Here is a 17427-nt window from a genome sequence, read left to right on the forward strand (position 1 = left end):
AGGGAAAAAACCCACACATGAGCTGAAAGTGTTTTTACTGGAATTCGCACTGTATTTGGAAATTCAGCACAGCATACTGAATACAGGCTGCAGCTTAATGGAAAATGAACTCCTCTTGTTGCAGTTTGTAGTCCTGTTTTAACGGTGTATTTTATACACCATTAAAAGGGTATTTTATAACACTGATTCATTTTCACAGCTGTCAATCAAATCATAAATATATGTGGTCATCACAGGGTGTGTTCGTCATGCAGGCTTTGCCAATACCCTAAGGTCTACACTATGTACAAAGATTATCAAGATTACAGGTAATATGCAACTGATTGTAGAAACTATGATTCAAAGACCAGCAAATCTGCATATCTACCAGCCAGTAATCTGCTTACCAAAAACCATCATCACCAAATTTCAAGTGCATACAGCCCGTATTCGTTTAACAGCGATCAGAAATCTGACAGTCAACACTGTAGTTCTGGAAATCTTGTAAATATGCTGAAGTGCAAAGACAGCTAGTGTTCTTTCAAGAGCTCAGTCTGCAGATTGCAATCCCCGCTCTTGCATACCTGAACAGACTCTCTTTTTTAGGATACTGTGATTGGACGGTCAGTCTGTGTGTACGGTCTGATTGGACCATCTGTCAGGCTGGGTAGTGTGTCTGGAGAATGCTGGTTGCTAGACCTAGGTTCTTGCCCTAAGAAGTCACAGCCAAGTCAATGAGGACCAAATTGGCAAGATCATTGGAACTCATGGGACGCAGGTTCACAGGGTCGACGGCATACGAGAGGACAAGGACGTGATGAGAGGATACGAGGCACAGTGGCTCTGGGCAGCATTTGGCAGGTTTCAGATTGTCACTTGCTGCTTCTCTGTCCCTGTATGAAGAGATTGGACTTTTATTGGAATGGTAGCGTGACACATCTTATACACTGCTGTTCAATAGTTTGAAATCACTTTTCATATTAACAATTTTTCTGTACAATAACAACCCAATGCAGGTTTCAGTTCTCCACACCAAACAACAAACAGTATTTTGTCAGTATTGTGCATATTTTGGCAACAACATAAAGCTAGTCAGGAAAAAATAATACTAGATAATTATTTATTTATAAATTATTACACTGCATCATCTGTTTTATTACTATTTTATTATTTGCCTTGATATCTCTTCTGAATGACAGTTGTGATCTAAAACTGACATCAAATCAGTGTGAACATGAATGTCATGGGGATATTGAGCTTTCAAGGTTCTCTTTTTCTGGGGCAAAATTAATGTAGGACATATGCAAAATTAATGTGTGAATGAGTTTAAAACTGTTGGCAGTTTTTCAGAAATCAACACAGGATCACAATTACACAGACAGGGTGAGAAATATACAGTACATACAGCACACCTAATATTTGGTTAAGCATACTATAGCAAGTTGGTAGCAATCAACAAGCTTCTGGCAGACTTCTGGTTTGACATTTGACCACTCTTCTGGACAACATTTGCTCATTTTAATTTGTTGGCTTTGGGAAGGTCTTTGGGAAGGCCATTCCAAAAGCCTAATGTGTGTAATGTGTGTAATCTCTATTCTACAACCAACTTTGATGCGTGTTCAAGGTTATAGCCCTTTAGGAACACCCAGTTGTATTGGATAAGTTATTGTGAAAAGTTTCAACAGTCTAGCTGATGGTTTGGCCTTCTTCATTATTTCAGCCACTTTGTACAGCCCAAGCGGATGATGCTACCACCAACATGCTTAATAGCTGGTGCAGTGTTCTTGGGGTTTAATGCCTTACCTTTACCCCTCCAAACATACCTCGGGTGATTGCTGCCAAACAACCCAATGCTTGTCTAATTTTACTATAAAACCTTGCTCCAGATGGCTTTTGTTCATGTGGTCTTTGAACAAGTGGGCAGCAGAAAAGCTACCAGCTGTAGTCAATCATTATCACCAACAGGAAGTTAAAAGGCCTGGCAAGTTCGAATACATCCTGGAACTTTTGGCCTCAGCTTTCTTCTGAATTATCTGAATAATCTATGTTGGTGTCTGTATATTTTTGGCCCCCCAAATGTGTGTTGTACCCTCACTGTATCCCAGAAAAAGAACATTTAAAGCAATCACTGGTAGCCCAATATTGCATTAACATTCACGTCTGTGATGAGTGTAACTTCCGACCACAACTGTGAATTCAGAACAGCAGACAGATGTCTGTGTGTTTGTGTGAGTATGTGTGCGTGTGGGTGGTGATTCAAGCTGAGACATGTTCTTCATATCTTTCTCCCTGACAATTCAATATAAACACGTACTCAAACACACCCAATTAAAAGTCTGTCAGCATGCTCAGAAAGAGCAGACGTTCGCCTCAGTATGTATTCATAGGACCATTCAGGTTGATTCACACTCAAAATGAAATCAGCATTCATTCAGTGCGCTCTGGAATACTGGGTTTCCAAGGCTGCGTGACTGCCTTGGCTTGTAATTAGATAAAACCAAACCAAACAACGTCCACACCACCAACGTCTGCGCTCAAAGATTTCCGGAGCTCTTGTTTACGTCTCGGCCTTGAAGTGCACAGCAGATGGCAATATGGCAACAAAACTCTATCCAGGCTAATGGTCGTCTTTGCTAATTGAGGCTTGACAGGCACCACAGACCCAGCTGCACAGACTTAAGGCAATGTAACTTTAAACAATCCTTTTTAAACCTGTCCCAGCCATAACAGTACTCATTAATCCTACACATATTTTCCAAATTTCCATTTTATTGTAATTTGCTGTAAAGCGATTGATACTGAATGCTGTTTTTAGTTGTTCTTTACATCTGATTAACATGTAGTCATCTCTGATATATTACACAGTCACCACCTCTAACATATTTAAACATAAAAAATATAATGAATAAATGATAAATATAGTGAAGTCTAGGAAAAATAAATACCTGAATGACGCAAAACACGAAACTGGCTGTGTTTGGGCCACTAACTAGTGCGTAAGGTCAAAAGTTTACCTGCTGAAGTGCTGGTCAGGAGCAGAAAGCTCTGTTGTCAAGGGCAGAACTTTGCAGAGGGATCAGACTCTCACACTGTTCACTGTCCTCCGCTAGCCTACAAAACACAAATGCACAATACTACAAAATGTACTTGGTTATTTTAATAACATGAGTAGTCATATAATGCTTCAGTGGGGTTTCTCAGAAAGCGGTTTCTTTTACAGCCACTTTGTTTTTATGTGTCCTCAGTAACATTTTGTTACTGTGATTTGTTAAATGATGTATGCATATTATTGGACAATTCTGTAAAATGCTGCAACAAATAAACAATACAATACACAAACAAACAAAAACATGGATTTAAATGTAACAACAATTTGGTAAAAGTATAAAGATCACATGCATGGTTTCCATTCTTGACACAAACTGCATGTTTTCTTTAACTTGCTAGAGTGTTCTCTTTCTACTCTTATTTATTGATTTATTTTTAAAAGTAATTCTGTATTATGTGCTGAGAAATCTTGCTTAAGAAAGTTTGTGATGCTCGCCTTAACCTGTAATCCACACAGATAGGGTTAGAAATATCCTTTACATTACAAAAATGTGTCTGGACTTTCATCTAGACTTGCCTGTTTGACCAAACATGTTTGAAACCTTAATGTAATGTACGAAAATGTTAGAAGAAAGATTATTAAATCGAGATTGGCTTCTTACCAGAACATTTATTGTCAGAGTTGTTCTACTACATTTAACAAACGACATTAATAAAATAATGTAGTACATCAAAATCAGCATTTGTTTTAATTGCTTTCATTTGATTTTACACAATATTCAAATATTTATTCATATTAATATTTAAATATGTTTTCAGATACAAATACTTTGATACCTTACTTAAGTAGAAATTTTGGTTATCTATACTTTACTTTCTATTACTTGACTTTTTACTTTTACTCCTTACATTTTCACACAATTGTATACTTTCTACTCCTTACATTTTAAAAATAGCCTTCTACCCGAGTAATGAATGTGAAGACTTGACACCTTTTCTTAAATAAACACTTTGACTTATATAACATTAATTATATACTTTCTGAATGCTGAGTGGATTCCACACCTGTAATTCTTGTTCTTGCGACAGAAGAAAGAAAAGACTCTCCGGAGCGCCACCATTGCAGGGTCCCAGTTATTGTAGTGACACAGGAGTGCAGCCAAGAAGAAGGAGAGAAAGACTGGAACTGCTCCCACAAAGAACAGCCACGAGAAACTCGCCTGGAAAATGCACACAAATGCCTGTTTAGGCTGCACTATTGAAAGATTTGTAAATATTTAGTGCAGCACATTCGCAAATGGGAAATGACCGTTTTTGTTTGCTTGCTTTGTACAACATATAGAATTTGTAATTAAACACTTAAGGTTAACAAGGGGAATATCGGTTTAATTTGAATATATTTGCACTTTATGCAGCACTATGCAGCATTTTTACCAGCTTCAAAATCATTGTGACGCTCCACTGACCAGTAATATGAAGAAATGCATCTCCATCATTGCTACGCTGGGCTTTAGACTGCAGACTGACTGCAGACTGACTTCACTATAACTCTGGTGAAGTAGGCGGGACAACCCTTGCGAGAACAGAGTTACGCTGCATAATATATTTGTATAAAATCCAGTAATATTGCTCTACCAAGTCTATATGTTTCTTTAACTTTTAGTGACAGATCACGCAGCTTGTCCAAAAAGTGTGTCCTCTAGAGGTGGCTGAAAGTGGGTATTAAACTTCCTAGCTGAAGGATACCTTACTTAAGTAGACATTTTGGTTATTTATACTTTACTTTGTATTACTTGACTTTTTACTTTTACTCCTTACATTTTCACACAATTGTATACTTTCTACTCCTTACATTTTAAAAATAGCCGTGCCATGAAACGTGTTAATGCTTAGTAGTTCACATAGACGCTCCTTTAAGGAGCAAGAAAATGGCAATTCTCGCATAATGCTGAATTAAATTGGGAAAACTACACAGCCCAGGATAAACAAAGTGCCCCGTTTAAATTGTTTCTTCACAACATCTAGTCATGTCAAGAGTGCTCTCAAGGAGGCAGGTGTTTCCTAAATGATACCTAAATGAATAGACAGAAGACCTACCTCTGTAAACATTTATAGTTTTGTGTTCATTATTTACATGCTGGACATACTTCGTAAAAAAATGCATAAAACGACTGCGTCTTTTGGGATAAACTCATGGACAGATGGCATGAAGATGAACCAGTACCAGAGAGACGGAATGAGGCAAGTGTGGAAAAATGCTGCTCATGATCCAAGCATTCCACTTTATCTGTGAAACATGGTAGCATAGGAATGCAAGGTTGCCAGACAAACATGTCAGAGTGCCCACCTGCATATTTTCAGAAGTACTACTCAATCCAATCAATCACCCTAACTGAACCCCACTCAGAACACACTGCACTGTGCCCTCAGGCAGAAAATAAAAATAGCTTCATACATCAAGCGGTCATTAAAAATGTTGTCCAATGAAAAACATGAATCTCTTTGTCCGTTATTAGATTCTCCAACATGTGAACCCTGTAGCTGTTCTGTACACTGTGTAAATAATCCTGGATGAATAGACCCAATAGAAATGCATTACATTACAATATGCATTATGGTCAACTGAAATGTGAAGATGTAAAAAGTGCTTTAATTGTAATTTAGTTGTAAATATTCTTGAATTGAACTGAATTGAGATTTTTGAGTGCATATTCATTTGTTCATTTCAAATCCAGTGTGTTAGACTAAACAACTACCAAAACTATCCATAACATTACAGATTGCGCCATGTTTGGCTGTTGCGCAAAAAGCTTGTGTCCCTATATTGCGGTTTTTCACAAAATTTGAATTTGGCAGTTGTTCTTTACATTGAGTCAGAAGTGCTCCAAAATTACTTGGAATGATTTCTGTTTATTTCTTTACTTCCACTGAAAGTTTGTTTTCTCTGTCTACTGTAAAAGGTGCCATTTTGGAGCAACAGTGACTATATACTGAAAATTATATACATTTAGGACAGCATAATTCAAAAAATCGTCACTCAAACAAATCTAAAAATACACACTGTTTAAATGCGATCGCCTGTTCCTACACAACACTCACCTTCTGCATGCATATATCCGTCATGATGGACAATGGAATTGTCAGACTTAGAGCCAAAGTCCCAATCAGAGAGGAGGTAAGAAAACATCCCCTGTCAAAACACAAACACATTGTTATTGTATCCTTTTGGAGACCTATTTTAAGATATAATTCTAACATAAGACTAAACCTAAGCCTAACCCTAAGCTGTAGAAGTAATGTAAATTGTCTGGCTTTAACCTGTTTGAGTGATTATAAAAAGAACTTGTGCTGTCTGCAAACTGTGCCCTCGAGGACAATGGCATTTGTCTAGTCACTTAGAATGCCATCAAGTCACCACATGATACAATGTGTATAAAAAAACAAACCAACCCTCAAACGTTGAGAGCTGTTACATCATTTTACTACGGCATAATTACTGACTGCATAGTTATGCAGTGAATCACATTTACATTCAATTATCAACTGATTAGCACCAGTTTTCTATGTTTTGTATTTGTTTGTCTGCATTATTTGTATTGCTAAAGCAGCAATACAATGTAGCATCTTTACCTTTAAATAACCTTACAAAATAAGCTTTAAAATCATTGTGATGCTCCACTGACATGTAATAGGGAGAATAAAGTCACTGTTGTTGCTACTCCAGGCTCGGCACTCTGCTAAGTGCAGTAACTTTAGAGGAGCCTTTTTCTGTGTAAAACCCTGTAATATTATTGTACCACATCAATTCACAATTCATGTCTTATTTTCACTGTTGCTTCTGTATTTTTCAGCTTGTCCAGAGAAACAGGTCCTTTAGCGGTGGCTCAAAGTGCGGAATTATGACTGTAGAGGGAGCCCAGCAGCAAGAAATGCTGATCTTCCATAGTGTAGAGTGGTGAAAAATTATTTCTATGTTTATTTTTATGTTTATTTTGTCCTAATATGACCTTTTTGATCTGATTTGAATTTGGCAAAATGGCATAATAAATGGACCAGTAGAAATGCTCAAAACGACTTAAAATCTTTTTTTACATTGACTTCTATTGAAGGTTAAAACGGTTATTCCCATTTTGAAGGTTTGACAGACTTTCTCTGTTACAGTGAACTATGAGTAAAAATAATTCAGCTCAATTACAACATACTTTAATCGCTGATTACAACCATGACGTCTAAGGCTTAACCACACCCTACACATGACCAGCAAATACACTCCTACATCTGTGTACACAGCAGCCCACACAGCTGAAGCTGAATGTTAACCTACTGCACACTGTTTTCTGCTATTGCACACTAACATGCTATTTCACATACCATAACCAGAGGAATTCAGACAGCACGGTCCCAATCAGGCCATTGATAAGAATGTAGCTGATCACCAGCTGACTCGGCATCTCGAACGACTCCAGCCCAGAGTAATGCAACAGCACAAAGCCAGGCCATAACAACAGCAGGTTAAATAAGCCCACAAATCCTACACAAATGCACACAAACACCATGAATATTAGGAGTATGAGAAGTTAAGAGTCTATGTGTGTGTCTGTGTGCGTTTGCATAGTCTACTAACCAAAGAACATTGGGATGTCCAACCTCTCTTCTCGATCAACTTTTCTCTTTAGCATAACGATGTAGATGGCATACAACACAGCCCCTAGCAATGACCAGAGAGAGCCTGGAAGAAAGGCAGGTCACTTTAGTCATTCAAGATACAGCACTACTATTTCCAGAAGAAACATAGTCTATATGCCCAGAAATATCCAAACACATCTATTTCCACATGTCCACATTTCAGTGACTTTAAAGCAGCATTATGCAAGAATGTTTAGGTAAAATGCTACATGATGCTGCTTTAAGGTGCATCCATTACTGACATTTAGATTAACACAATGAAGTGCCAATAGAATGCGATGCTCTGTTGAAACTTCTTATAAACCTATGGTCACCTAGCCCAATGCCCAATGACAAGTGTCAGCTGGAGGTGTATTAATCCTCCCAGTATTGGGTTGTGGAGCAGTGGAACTGGTTTCTTTTGTGTAACAGAGCTCAATCAAAAACCTTTGGGGCCTTTATGAGTAAATGAAATAAGATTCTCAACATCTAGTGGAAAGACTGCAGCAAAGGTGTCAAACCCCCTACTGATGCCTTTATTCTCAGAGGAAACATTGACAGTGTTTGCTGGGGTTCGATTCCCTGTCTGGGAGACTATGCTGCGCTACACCAATTAGTGACATTGGGCCACCTCTGCAATACAAGTAACCTCATAAGTCACTTTGGATAAGCGCATCAGCTAAACGTTGTAAACTTAAACGGGTCTACAAACTTTTGGACAACATATATGGCACACAAATTATTATTTCACTCATGCCAAGTTAGGATTCAAGAAGTTCTGCTATAGCATTCATCATACTACAATCAAGTGATCATGGAGTTTCCACACGTACCAATAGTGCCTTTTCCACCAGGACTGTCCATTGCAGAGATACTGACCACGGCCACTCCCACCATGCTACAAAAAAAAAAAAAAAAATAGATTTGAGGGAACTCCTTCTCATGAATGCATTCAGCTAATTTAAGCTGCACCCACTGCTGACACAGATGTGCAAATGCAGACACATACAGTCTAGTCTCTGTACTCTCTGGAGCAGATAAACATGAACCCACTGGTACCATGGCTAATGCCAGGCGGAGCTAGAGGGGTATAGAGTCCCGCAGAATTGAGCTGTGGAGCAGTGGAATTGTGTTCTGTAGAATGATGGTTGGCGCTTCATACACACTGCTTTTGGGGTAAACTGGGGAGCTGTGGATAAGGTGGGGTGATGAGCATCCAACATCCTGACTTCACTAACACTCTGATCACTGAATGCAAACAAATCCTCACAGCAGTGTTCCAAAATCAATTAGAAACCTTTCCTGGACAGTAGAGACAGCTACTCCTATTAAAGCAGGGTGAATTCTTTTTTAATATCCTTTATTTTGGAAGAAGCAATGAATGAGCGGGTGTCCCAATACTTTTTTCCATGTGGTGTATCTACTAATATAGTCTTCAGATATGAAAATATAGTTTTGTGTAAATGCATATGGGTAGCAGATGATGTTAAAAGAGATATTTAGGAGGTATTTAATTCCATGCTGATCTCACCTCAGCATAACAGCCAACAGTTTGGAGAGTGTGAAGCGATCACTGCTGTTACTGGGAAATATGGCAGCCAAGATCAAAGTAAAAAGACCTGATATCCCAAAACACACACATCCGTTTTTGTCAATGGGTTTTTCACAGTGATTCATTCTCATAATGAAGAAATACACATGCTTTTAAATAAGAGCTCAAACAGGGCTGTGAATTATGAGGATCAACTGGAAACAAAAAAAAATTATGCAGACTTTCCAGAAATAACTGTGTGGGTGTGAAAATAGTTCATGTTTAAACTGCAAGCATCAAGTCCCTGTGTGCTCACCTGAGGTGGAAGACAGAATGTTTACAATAGCCACCTGTGTGTCTGTCAGAGCCTCCTGATAGGCCAGATTAGCCAGGAACCACTAAAAAGAGACAAAGAGATTTAACATTCACTCAGGATGCTGTGGTTTGTGTGTATTCCCCCACTGCAAGACTAATAAAGGATTATCTTATCTTAAGGATTATCTTATTTGTGTGTGTGTGTGTCCATTTTATTTATTTCTCACCACAAAGCAGAAGAAGAAGCTGATTCTGGCCACGGCACTGATATTGAGCTTTCCCATAATCCTGAGTGGAGTGGTCGTATGTGACATGCGGGACAGTTTGGCTTCCAAAGCCTGAGAGTGGGGCAGCTCACGCACCTCCATCACATTACTGAACCGCACACGCTGCTTCCTCACAGCTACACCCGCATAAACAGGAACACACATCGCCAAAACAAACATGTACAAAGAAAAACAGGAAAAAATGGGGACCTTTCTTATATGCCTGTGCAAAAGTCTGGACAACCTAAGCACTGCAAAAGCAGTGTTGCAACGGTTAGCTGATTCATAAAGCTAATTTTCAAGCTTTAGTAATTCTCTGAATCTTCAAACATTATGGTAACGCTCATCAACTGGGCTCCTCTATGCAACTGCCTAAAGACCTGCAAACAAAAGTAATCAATGCTGCTTTCAACTTGCTGTTTCCACAGTGCATGACGCTATTAAAAAGAGCAGGGGAATTGTGAAAGTCAGAATGAAGTCTGAAAAACCCTCAGAGAGAACTGATCAAATGCTGGTAAGAAAAGCAACCCAAACCCTGGTGAAAGGTTTAGTTTAGGAAAGAGTGATGGTGCAATGTTCTACAATCTTTTGGGAATAGTCAGAAAAAGAAATCCTTACCTGCAACCAGCATGTGAAGTATACTACAAGTAGCTGTTACTACAAGTAGCTGTTGACTAATAAAGTCCAACAGAAATCTTTGACTACAATCAGCAAAGGTATATTTGGGGGAAAAAGAAACTGAATTTCATGTAAAAACACCTTGCCAACTGTGAAGCATGGAGGTGGATCTGTTATACATTAGGGATTTGTTGCCACCAGTGGCACTGGCAGTATTGCATGGCTGGAGAAAAGAATGGATTCCATAAAATGCATGGAAATCCTACATGCATCTGTGGCTGAAGCTAAAAAAAGATAGCTTCCACAACAAGATAATGAACCAAAACATACACCACCATGGGCTACCTGGAGAGACACAAACTGAAGCTTTCTGAATGACCCTCTGATCTAAAATCTGTAAATAGACCATAAAAAGCTTTTTGCAAGTGTTTGCAAGCTGCGATTTCTGACAAAGGGGGTGTTACTAAGTAGTGATTCTGTGAGGTGTCCAATGATTTTACTTAATTTACATTCAACAACAAAGGTGCTCATGCACTAGCATAAGACTGTACTAGCACATGTTTTGTTTCTTTTTTTGGTGGAATACGTACGAGTCTTAGACTCTCGATTGCCACTGCCCTCAGGAACATCCTTAAATTTCACCGGCACATACAGGGGCTCACTCTGCAGAACAAAGATACATATGCACTCATTTACACACACTCAGAATAAGGCAGCTCACTGTTTAGATATATTCAGATGAATTTGTTTGGTAAGATGGCCCTGACCGCACTGATACACCTTTACCTTATTAAAAAATAAAAAAATAAATAAAATAAAAGGGCTACTTGGGTAATACTATACAAATCTATTATGTATAAACCCAAGGTTTTGTTCATTACAAAACAAAATGTGACATACAGGCAAAATGCCTTTAGGAATACATTCCCAGTTCCTCACGGAGATGATGTCAAATGGTTGCACTTTGACCATAAGTAATGTTTTTGTCTTGGGTGATGTCATGTTCTAGCTAAAGCCCCTGAGCAAGGCCCTTAACCCTCTCTGCTCCCCAGGCCCTGGAGTTGGCTGTCCATCGCTTTGGGTGTGTGTGTGTGGGTGTGGGTGTGGGTGTTTTCACTACCACAGATGGGTAAAATGCAGAGGACACATTTCGCTGTACATATTACAGTGACAAATACATGCACCTTAAACCTTATATATGCAATCCATGGAGGTCCCACCTCACAACTTACAGGACTTTAAAGGACCTGGTGCTAATGCCTTAGTGCCAGATACCACAGGACACCATCAGAGGTCTTGTGGAGGCCAGGATTTGATGGGTCAGAGATGTTAAGTGGGCCAAGAGGAACCTACACAGTATTAGGCAGGTGGTGTTAATGTTATGGCTGATCATCACATTATCATATTGTGTCGTACATGTCTTCGCAGTCAGGGTTCCCTGCTTAGTTTAGCAGACTTTAAACAGAACAAAAAAACAAGCAATTTTGCCATCTCTAATGCCATCAACATATCTACACAGAGCACATGAAGGGTAGGGTCCATGAAGATTAGACAATAACAAAGTCCTCTTATGACCTCTATAAACCCACTGCCCTTACATAGGCAACTGCAGTCTTGGCGAACATGCTTAACTGGCCTTTGTGCTCAAATCACACAGTTTAATCATGGTTCACAGATACTTTACAATCTTAAATCACAGGAAAAACAAAATCTAACACTCAGTGACAAATCTAGAAGTGTCACAGTTATTGGCGCTTTGATAAGGCTGGATGTGGGGAGATGTGATGTGGATTTTCTTTCAATTGTGTAGACCCCAATCAAATTCTTGTGTTATGTCTTGGAAGCAACATCTCGCAGTTCCCTTCAGCTGGCTGTAATCAAGCCGTGTAATCAAGAACAAAACTGTTCTTGACTGATTTTCGTGTACACTGCACATAGCGCGTGCTTCGGTTTGACAGTATACTCACTAAGGAGTTGTTAAAGCTGTTTTCAGTTCCACCGGCAGACACATAAAAATCAGCATCAGGAATCTGGTACAGAAAAAAACAAACACACACCAAACTATATCAGTTGCTTTAAAATCTGCACACAGCCATTATAACATGCAACAGCGAACAGTGCAGACAAACTAATACTCAGTTAAAGAACACATGAAAACTAATGATATATTTGAAATGCCTCTTGCTGTGCTGGTTCTGCGTTCAGGATATCTTAACGTTGGTTAATGCCACTGGCCCTCATTTTAAGGTAGATAAACAGTCAAGGCTGGCGCTAGTGTCTGCTAGCCTGCGAGGGGTAAGGAGGTTGAGGGTAGCAACACCATCACCACCATCGGCACTGTTTCTACCTGATCTGCATCTACATTCTCGGCACAAATCGGCAATTCAGCACCCAGAGAGGATTTCAACACTGACTTGAATGGGGTTTGGCAGCTGTGAGTGAGCTATGCTGCAGCAATTTGCAAAATATGGATTGTATGATCTGACAAGCACCTAATTTATCTGTTGATCACCATTTGCAAGCTTGCGCAGCTAGCACTACATAGCTGATCAATCCTTCCATCTGTATTCTAAATGCTTCTGGCAGTGTCTACAGAAATGACATCTTTAAATCCACTAACAACACCAATGGGATATAAATAATTAAACCATTAAAAACCCAAGTCTCATGGCTGAAGTTGTTTTTGCTCAGCTATCGCTGCTCCACGCTCATTCTGCATTTGGGAGGAACAGTTCTATGCTTTTGATGAAAGGAAAAATTTACGCATGTTATGACCAGCCTACCACTGGATGTTGCCACCTTATACAGGGTTAGTGGTCATGTTAAAACTACAAGCTATCAAAAGTGAGACGAAGACAGCTGGAGAACTCACAAGGGTGCTGAGCTGTTGCTGGTAACGGGCTGCACACTGCTGTCTCCATGGTTTCCAGAAGAGGAAGCCAAGTAAATACAACATGAACATGGAGGTCTTCACAAACGTGCTGAAAAAGGGCTTACTGTACTGCTGCTGCACGAAGACATACTGACACACACACACACACACACACACACACACACACACACACACACACACACACACACACAATTATAAATTGCATACACAAACAATTTGTCAAAGGGCTAAAATACTATGTTTTTCTTGCTTTTTAAATGTTTTTTTTCCCCTCCTTGAACTCCCTGAATCTTACATGCTTTTTTAAACACCAAAACAGTCTTAAATCATTTCTACACGACCCTTTTTAGCCTCTCATATATTATGGTGTTTAATTCTGTATTATAAATAAATATAAATAAAATATATTCTCACTATCAGAACCCTTCAAAGGTGAAAAGTGGTAGGCCATGTTTAAAAACAGCTCTGGCTGAATTGAACACAACACCCTGTTACATTCGGACACAAAAATGTCAATGACTAGTAAAAAAAATATTTAGGAAAATATGAATCCTTTACAAGGAAAAGCCTTTAACTTGTAAGTTTTCTCATCACATTAACAAAAATGGGATGGGTTAAGCCGTTGAAGGCCGAATGGGCAATGAATAGCAAAGGTCAAGGTTGTTACATTACAACAATCATGAATTTAAAAGGGACTTTCTGCAGCTCAGTCATCATAAACTGTATGGCCTGGGGACTTTTACGCATTAAAACAGTAAGAATAATTTATTTGTATAGTGCTTTTTACAACTGGTGGTGTCACAAAGCAGCTTTACACAATCAGTAATTAGTAAAAAGACAAGAAATCAACAACATAAGAATACATGAAAAACCTAAGACCCCCAGTGAGCAAACCAAAGGCAACAGTATGTACAAATTATTGATAAAAGTCAACATATTCTTAATCATAATATAATAATCATGGTGTAGTATAACTCAATATAATAATAATAATAATAATAATAATACATTAAATATTAAGAATATTGCATACCAGATTATACGCTCGTTTTATTTGTAAAATTATTTCTTCTGTAAAAAAAATCTATTTAAAAAAACTGCATGTGGATCTTACTGCAGTGAGTTCAGATGATGCAACCCATATTACATCCACAAGCAGCAGAATGACCACGCCCAGCACAAGCCTCCTCTTCTGGGGACCGCATACCCCCCAGCTCATCCTACACATACACATAGGCAATGAAGATAATGCCTTATTTACATTTGGCTTAGATGTAGGTTTCAGCAGTCTGCAGTACAAAGCAGTGACATTTCAGCAGAAAGCCAATCCTAGTGGCTGAGTAAATGCCCTTACCGTGCCGGACGCATTAGAAACGGACACACCTGTCACAGCCAGCCTCACTCCACAATGTGGCACAAAGCCTGCATCACACAGTCACTACAACCTAGAGCAAATTGCATAAAAGAAGACATGAAGAGCTGTAGGACAGTGTACTGTACATTACAAAGAATGATTTTCATCTTCTAAACAAGCACTGTATAATAATGACCAGGCTAGCACCGGGAGCCACCAACTTATTAAAGTGTTGAGCGTAAACTGTAAAGTGGAATAGTGTAGCGGATAACACTGCTGCCTTGGCTTTTATTCCCCACTCCCTGGAACACACTGTGAGTTACTGTGGATAAAAGTGTCTGTAAATAAACAATACTATGATGCATACAGTAGTAATGAGAGCGTGTTCTCCAGGCTTTTCTATTCTAAACACCAAGGAGTGGATCTGAATGAGCTATATAGACAATCAGCTGAATATTTAGATTTTTTTTAAAGCCTGGCGTTACAAATGGGGTTTTCTTATCCTCAACAAAATGAGATAAAAGATTATATAAAGAGTTTCTCTACCACTGTGTCCGCTCTTCAGCTCTTGGGCCATGTTCATCAACAAGTGACTGGAGTGTAATAATTACTGCTGAAACGAGTACAATGAAGAAAATCTGGTGATAGTTTTTTAAGGAACACTAATAGTTGCTGCAGATAAGACTAAGATTGTATTTTAGTAGTCGGATGAAGATCTACTGCAAATATCCAGCACGGGTCTCTGATTGGCATCTGGCACCAGGAAGTGGCACCCGCTGACATGTGCCACTGCACACATTAGAAAAGACAACTCCTGTGAGGAAACCAGTGGCTTTGCACACTGGCTACTCAGCTATGCTAACTAGCGGCTCATTGTAACTTCATAATCGGTCATCAAAATCTTTGAAAAGTGATGGGGACGGGTAGATTTGAGGAAGATGCAGGAATGTACAGTTTTTGGCTTTGTTGGTTAGTTGTTTTTATCATTCCAACAATACACTCGCACAAGCTGCTGTGAGTGTATATGTGCTACTTTTTGACTAAACAGGAATGTATCTGCATATTTATAAAAACACACGAGAAAGGCATTTTTCATTGTACTGGGACTAATCATTAAACAATTGGCACCAGCCATTCAGTACAGCTCCAGTGGCACCTGCCATTCAGTAGAGGCAACAGCCAGCTCCAGTGGCCCTAGTAATTTAGACCAGGGGCACCTGCCATTCAGTAGAGGCAACAGCCAGCTCCAGTGGCACCTGCCGTTTAGTAGAGGCAACAGCCAGCTCCAGTGGCACCTGCCATTCAGTAGAGGCAACAGCCAGCTCCAGTGGCACCTGCCGTTTAGTAGAGGCAACAGCCAGCTCCAGTGGCACCTGCCATTCAGTAGAGGCAACAGCCAGCTCCAGTGGCACCTGCCATTCAGTAGAGGCAACAGCCAGCTCCAGTGGCACCTGCCATTCAGTAGAGGCAACAGCCAGCTCCAGTGGCACCTGCCGTTTAGTAGAGGCAACAGCCAGCTCCAGTGGCACCTGCCATTCAGTAGAGGCAACAGCCAGCTCCAGTGGCACCTGCCATTCAGTAGAGGCAACAGCCAGCTCCAGTGGCATTAGTCATTTAGACCAGTGGCACCCACCAGTCAGTAGAGGCAACAGCCAGCTCCAGTGGCACCTGCCATTCAGTAGAGGCAACAGCCAGCTCCAGTGGCACCTGCCATTCAGTAGAGGCAACAGCCAGCTCCAGTGGCCCTAGTCATTTAGACCAGTGGCACCTGCCATTCAGTAGAGGCAACAGCCAGCTCCAGTGGCACCCACCATTCAGTAGAGGCAACAGCCAGCTCCAGTGGCACCTGCCGTTCAGTAGAGGCAATGGCTAACTCCGGTGCCACCAGTCATTGAGACCACTGGCACCTGCCATTCGGTAAAGGCAATAGCTAACTCCAGAGGCACTAGTCGTTTAGACCAATGGTACCTGAGGTTCAGTAAAATGCAAACGTTTTTTTAAACGTGTGTTTAATAAGTATGCAGATTACTTTATTATTTACAGCAATCGTTCCCATTCAGTCAACAGATACTAATACACCCACACCAGCCTGTTAAATGTCCGTGCGAGTTCAAAACAAACTCTGTGCTCTTTAAAAAAATATATAGCTAAGCAACTAACCAAAAAAGCCACAAACTATAGCACTAGCTACATTTCTTCGACGTCCTCACATCTAGCAGCCAGCAGCGGTAGCGGCTAGTGCTGTTTGTGAACAGGTATCAGTGGCAGGTGCCATTAGTGAGGTGGCACGTGTCGGTGGGTGCCATTTCCGGACGGCACAGTGGTCACTAGACAGAACTGAGCTGCGTGTTGTTGTTAAACCAAGCCTATGACACCCTTATCAATTCATAATTTAACTTTTGCTAATTTTTTAATAAAAACCAAATGCGTTTTAGAAAAGCAGGTCCAGCAGCAGTCAGGTAAGGCACAGAAGGCTGGCAGGATCACTTGGTAGTTCGACTGCACAGTTAATCTAACCAGTGTAAGAAACTTAAAAACGACATGTATCCGGAAACATCTACATTAGCTACCTGCTGCAGTCGTCGCAGTCTCGAAGTCCTTCGTCTTCATGTATTAGCAGGCGGGGTTAACTGCAATTCTCTGCTTTGAACAGAATGACAACTTGTCTGGGTGGTAAATATTTACATGACTTTTATGTGTTCGGTCTCACACTCATGACTTCACTCAGCGCTTTTGTATTATGGTAAATGTAGTTTCC

At 40.0% G+C, this 17427-nt stretch overlaps 1 protein-coding gene across 2 annotated transcripts; it reads right to left on the reverse strand.

Moving 5' to 3' along the window:
- Nucleotides 1-18: 18 nt before the first annotated feature.
- LOC140560957 (solute carrier family 35 member F5-like) lies at nucleotides 19-17385 on the reverse strand. Of its 2 annotated transcripts, none has more exons than XM_072685696.1 (16): nucleotides 17240-17385; nucleotides 14670-14760; nucleotides 14430-14535; nucleotides 13295-13444; nucleotides 12390-12452; nucleotides 11013-11085; nucleotides 9766-9941; nucleotides 9540-9621; nucleotides 9224-9311; nucleotides 8526-8590; nucleotides 7652-7756; nucleotides 7399-7558; nucleotides 6127-6217; nucleotides 4093-4247; nucleotides 2994-3090; nucleotides 19-872 (listed from the first exon to the last, which is right to left on the reverse strand). In XM_072685696.1, exons 2-15 carry the CDS (start codon nucleotides 14681-14683, stop codon nucleotides 3009-3011), a joined length of 1410 nt encoding a protein of 469 aa, XP_072541797.1. In that variant the 5' UTR covers nucleotides 14684-14760; nucleotides 17240-17385; the 3' UTR covers nucleotides 19-872; nucleotides 2994-3008. The 2 variants fall into 2 exon arrangements, with proteins under 2 accessions (XP_072541797.1, XP_072541798.1); XM_072685697.1 differs by lacking the exon at nucleotides 17240-17385 and adding an exon at nucleotides 15216-15677.
- Between the last annotated feature and the right edge of the window lie 42 nt (nucleotides 17386-17427).

The sequence above is a fragment of the Salminus brasiliensis genome, chromosome 8 (genome assembly GCF_030463535.1).
Source record: "Salminus brasiliensis chromosome 8, fSalBra1.hap2, whole genome shotgun sequence".
Lineage (NCBI taxonomy): Eukaryota > Metazoa > Chordata > Actinopteri > Characiformes > Bryconidae > Salminus > Salminus brasiliensis.